This window comes from Aythya marila (genome assembly GCF_965140915.1).
Source record: "Aythya marila genome assembly, contig: HAP1_HAP1_SCAFFOLD_193, whole genome shotgun sequence".
NCBI lineage: Eukaryota > Metazoa > Chordata > Aves > Anseriformes > Anatidae > Aythya > Aythya marila.
In genome coordinates this window covers 1-4956 of record NW_028136875.1, presented here as the reverse complement: position 1 = coordinate 4956, position 4956 = coordinate 1, and the positions used below count along the sequence as shown (strand labels likewise).

Sequence of the window (4956 nt, the reverse complement as noted above, 5' to 3'; positions counted from 1 at the left end):
CCTTCCATTTATTCCTCCTCAGCATCCCGGGAGCCCCCTTTTTCTTTTTTTTTTTTTTAAGGGGGGGGTGTCACCTTCCCGCTGCCCCCCCCTCCTCCTCCTCCTCGGCCCCCTCCCCGCAGCGGAAGCGCACGAAGTCGAGCACGGTGACCCCGTGGGGCTGCAGGACCTGGGCCACGGAGCTGCCGGGGGCCAGCAGGAAATCCTGCGCCAGCAGCCGCCCCTCCCCGTCCCCCCCCCCCGGCTCGTCCTGGGGGGTGCCCAGGGCCTGGGGGGCCATGCCCACCACGTGCTGGGCCAGCTGCCGGCACAGGGCGGCCACCTCCGGGCTCGGGGGGGCGGCCCCCGGGGGTCTGTAGGCCACCAGGGCGCCGTATTTGCCCAGGGAGGGGGGGTTTTGGGGGTTATCGGGGGGGTTTTGGGGGTTGTCCTGGGGGGGGGAGCCGTGGACGTACCAGGCGATGTGGCAGCCCCGGGGCACCGCCAGCCAGGCCGCCCGCCGCAGGGCCATGTTCTCGCCCATTTTGCCTGCGGGGGGGGGAAAAAGGGTCAACAGAGGGGCGGGGGGGGCAGAAAAATGGGTTTTAACCCCCCCACGGCTCCAAAAAAAGCTCATCGAGTCGCTGCCCCCATCCCCTGGGCTGTGCTGCTGGGAGGGAGTGACTCGTGGGGGGGGTTGAATGGAATGGGGGGGGGCAGGGACACAGCCCCAGCCCCATAAAGATGGGGGGGGGACAAGGGGGGGGTCTATCAGCCCCCCAACCCCCCCCAAGCTGCTGCCCCCATCCCTGCTCCGGACTCTCCTGGGTTACAGAGCCATAAAAAATGGAGCTGGGGGTGGGAAACGGGGGCACAGCCTGGGTCAGGGGGGGTCAGTGGGGGTCGGGGGGGGCTCTCACCTATGGCCAGTGCCAGGCGGTCGCGCAGCTCGGCCCCCCCGGGCTCCATCCGCACCCGCGACAGCTCCTCCGTGCCCAGGAAGCGCTGCAGGAGGCAGAGGCCGGGGCTGAGCGCTGCTGGGGGGGGCGGGGGGGTCACGGGGGGGGACACAGGGGGTCGGGGGGGGCCTCACCTTGGTGCAGGTGGCGGGGGCAGCGTCCCCCCCCCCGCAATGAGCCATGGTGGCCAGCGCCACGTCCCGCACCAGCTGCTGGAAGTTGGCGTTGCGGGCCACGAAATCCGTCTCGCAGCTCACCTGGGGGGGGGGGAGAAAAACCCCGGGGGGGTGAGATTGGGATCCGGGCCCCCTCCCCCGACCACCCCTCACCCCCCTAACCCCCCCCCCCGGCCCTTACCTCCACCATGAGGGCGGCCTGGCCGTGCTGCAGCAGCCCCAGGAGCCCCTCGCGCGCCGCCCGGCCCCGCAGCTGGGTGGCTTTGCTCCAGCCCTCCTCCTGCGCCCGCTGCGCCAGCCACGCCTCCGCCTGGGGGGGGGGCAACGGGGGCGGGGGGGGCACCCCCAGGGGGCGTGGGGGGGGTACTGGTATGAACTGGTGCGGGTCAGGGCTCGCTGCAAGGCGCTGACCCCCCCCCATGTCCCCAAACCCTGGCATCTTTGCCCCCCTCCCAGCTCCCCTCAGTGCCCCCCCGTTTTCTTTTGTCCCCCCCAGCCCCTTGGGACCCCCTCCCTCCCCCTTGCCCCCCCCATTCCCTCCAGCACCAGCGCCCCCCCCCCAGATCCCTCCCCAATACCCCCCCGTGACCCCCCCAAACCCCCCCAAAAATCCCCCAGCCCCCCCCGTGCTCCTTTCCCACCCCCCCTTTTCCACCAAGCCCCCCCCCGATCTCCCCCCCTTTTCCCAGCCCCCCCCCCGCGCCCCCCCCGGTTCTCCCCGAGCTCCCCCGTCCCTCCCCCAGCCCCCCCTTTCCCTCCCCTGGTTTCCTTCGAGCCCCCCCCCAGTCCCCAGCCCCCGCCCCCCCGGTCCCGGTGCCCCCCCCAACTGTCCCCAGCCCTCCCCCCGTCCCCGGTGCCCCCCCGGTTCCCGGTGCCCCCCCCACCTGCCGGAGGTCGGTCCCGAAGCGCAGCAGGGCCTCCCGGCAGTGCACGAAGGGCAGCCCGGTTCGGCGGCGCAGGGCCAGCAGCGCCTCCTTGTCCGCCGCCAGCACCGGGCGGGCGCCGCCGAAGGCCCGGGCCGGGAGGGGGGCGCAGGGCCGCGGGCCCGCCTGGGGGGGGGGAGGAACGGACACGGGGGTGGCACCGGGAGCGGGCCGGGGGGAGAACCGGAAGCTCCCGAGGGGGTACCGGAAGCTCCCGGGGGTTACCGGAAGTTACCGGGGGGACCGGAAGTTCCCGGCCGCCCCCCGGGGCCGGGCCGGGCCCCGCCGCTCACCCGCAGCGCGCCCAGCGCCGCCCGCTGCATCCCGGCGCCGGCGTCTGACATCACGGCGGCGCGCGCGCGTTTGACGTCACGCGCTACGGGCGCCGCCGAGGCTCAGCGCCGCCTGCGGTGGGCGGAGGGGCGGGGCGGGAGGGGGCGGGGCCGAGAGCGGAGGGGCGGGGCGTGCGGGGCGTGGCGGGGCTTGGGTATCGAGGGGCGGGGCCGGGAGCCCAGTGGCGGGGCTGGGAGCTCAGGGGGCGGGGCTCGGAGCTCAGGGGGCGGGGCTTGGATTTCGGGCTCGGGGTCTGGAGCTCGGGGGCGTGGCCAGGAGCTCAGGGGGCGGGGCCGAGAGGGGCTTTGGGGGGGGCAGCCCCTTCAGAGCCCCCCAGTCCCTATAACCCCCCCCACTTCCCATTTTAGAGCCCCCCCGGCCTTGCCCAGCCCCCCCTCCCTGCTTATCGCCCCTCCCCAGCCCCTCCTCCAGCCCCCCCCCACCTTTTTGGAGCCCCCCTCTACTTTGCCCAGCCCCCCCCCACCCCACGGAGCCCCCCAGGGCCCCCCCCAGCACCCTGCATAGCCCCAGGCCGGTCCCACCGAGCCCCTCGGGGCCGTCTGAGCCCCCCCCCCCCCCCCCGCGCTGTCCCCGTTACTGGGGGACGCAGATCCAGGGTGAGGGGGGCGCCGCGATACTGAAAACGAGCAGATTTAGGCGAAACGGTAGAAAAAAATCTTCATTATGAAGGCACTGGGGGCATTGGGAGGTGGCTGAGGGGGGGCTGGAGGGGACAGGGGCCACCCGGGATCCCTCAGACCCCTTTGTCCCCACAGCGTCCCCGCGTCCCGGTGTCACCCGTGGTCCCCGCAGGTGGCCCGGTAGAGCTCGACGTCGCTCTGGGGGCAGCGGCGCAGCAGCTGGGTGCGGAAGTGTCGGGGCAGGAGCTGGTGGAAGAAGCGGGCGGCCCCCAGCTCGCGCCGCATCCCGCAGCACAGCAGGGCCACGGAGCGGGGGCCGCAGAGGTGGCGCAGGGTGGCCAGCAGCGCCGGGAAGCTGCGGGGCTCGTACACCACGTCGGCGCCCAGCACCACGTCGTAGCCCCGGGGGAAGGAGCCGTGGTCCAAGCCCCAAGCCAGGGCTCGCACCCGGGGCGGCGGGCACGGGGCCGCGGCCCCCCCCATCGGCACGTTCCTCCGCACGTTCTCCCGGATCTGCTCCAAAGCCAGCGGCAGGTCCGTGATGGTCACGTCCCCCCCTAGGGGATCGATAAGGGGGAGAGGAGGGGGTCGCACCTCCCTCGGACCTCTCTGCACCCCCAAATTCCCCACACACCTTTAAATACCCCCCCCAATACCCTTCTTACCTGCCATAACCCCCCCCAAATCCCCCTACCCCCAAATAACCCCCAAAATCCCCCCCAATAAGCCTTCCAGTACCCCCCCAAACACCCCCCTACCCCCAATAACCCCCCCAGCACCCCCCCAAACCCCCAATAACCCCCCCAGCACCCCCCCAAACACCCTTCTGACCCCCAATAACCCCCCAAACACCCCCCCCAGCAACCCCCCCAACCCCTCCCTACCCCCCAATACCCCCCAGTAGCCACCAGCCCCGGGGGGGGTGCTCACACCAGTGACCCTCACTGGCTCCCAGTCCCTTACTGGGCTCCCTGGGGGGTACCCCCGGGGGGCCGTGGTGCCCCCCCCGCTCACCCAGCAGCGCCGCCAGGATGCCCACGATGCCGGTGCCGGCGCCCAGCTCGATGACGGTGCGGCCGCGGAAGTCGAGGTTTTCCTCCTCGAAGTAACGGCACAGCTCCAAGGCCTGGGATGGGGGGGGGGGGGACATGCAGGGTTGGGGGGGGCACAGGGGACCCCCTGCGACCCCCTTGGGGTCCCCGCCACCTCCCAGTGCTCCTTGATGTCCCCCCCCAGCAGCTGGTGTCCCCGTGCTCCTGGGGTCCCCCTGGGTCTGCCCATCCCCTGGGGTCCCCAGAGCCCCCCCATCCTTACTGCACCCCCCCCACGTGTCCCAAGAGCCCCCCCAGTTCCCAAGAGCCCCCAATGCCCCACGATCTCCCCCCCTAACACCCCAGGACCCCCCTCCCAACACCCCAGGACCCCCCCCCCCCATGCCCCAGAGACCCCCCAGGAACGCCCCCAACCCCCGGCGTCCCCCATCCCCAGGGGTGCCCCCCCCCACAGCCCCCCCCAACCCCCCCCCCCACAGCCCCCCCCACCCCTCGCACCCCGTCCCAGACGGGCGCCGCCAGCCCGAGCCGGGGCCCGTGGTGCTGGGCGATGCGCAGGACGTGGCCGCAGAAGCGGAAACGGCTCCGGGTCGGGAAGGAGTCGGCGAAGAGAGCGGGGTCGCGGGGGAACACGGCGGCCAGCGGCCCGGCCAAGGCTTCCTCATCATCATCCTCATCCTCCTCATCATCCTCATCTTCATCATCTTCTTCTTTCTTCTCCTCCTCTTCCTCTTCCTTTTCCCTTTCCCCTTCCCCTCCGTTTTCCCTTTTCTCTTTCATTTCCCTCCCTTTCCTCTTCCTTTCCCTTTCGTTCTCTCCCCTTTCCCCTTCCTCCCCCTCCTCCTCCACCTCCTCCTCCTCCTCTCCCCTCCCGGCCCCGCCGCTGGGCCGCA

General features: G+C 72.3%; 2 protein-coding genes across 2 annotated transcripts; both read right to left on the bottom strand.

Annotated features, from left to right (window-relative positions):
* Positions 1-38: 38 nt before the first annotated feature.
* Positions 39-2468, bottom strand: TSFM (Ts translation elongation factor, mitochondrial). The gene is made up of 6 exons (XM_082785728.1): positions 2331-2468; positions 1999-2163; positions 1296-1424; positions 1073-1195; positions 900-984; positions 39-528 (listed from the first exon to the last, which is right to left on the bottom strand). Exons 1-6 carry the CDS (start codon positions 2379-2381, stop codon positions 71-73), a joined length of 1011 nt encoding a protein of 336 aa, XP_082641854.1. The 5' UTR covers positions 2382-2468; the 3' UTR covers positions 39-70.
* A 554-nt stretch (positions 2469-3022) lies between these two features.
* On the bottom strand, positions 3023-4887 carry EEF1AKMT3 (EEF1A lysine methyltransferase 3). The gene is made up of 3 exons (XM_082785705.1): positions 4562-4887; positions 4026-4137; positions 3023-3568 (listed from the first exon to the last, which is right to left on the bottom strand). The coding sequence occupies exons 1-3, from the start codon at positions 4841-4843 to the stop codon at positions 3165-3167; spliced, it is 798 nt and encodes a 265-aa protein (XP_082641831.1). The 5' UTR covers positions 4844-4887; the 3' UTR covers positions 3023-3164.
* Positions 4888-4956: the final 69 nt, after the last annotated feature.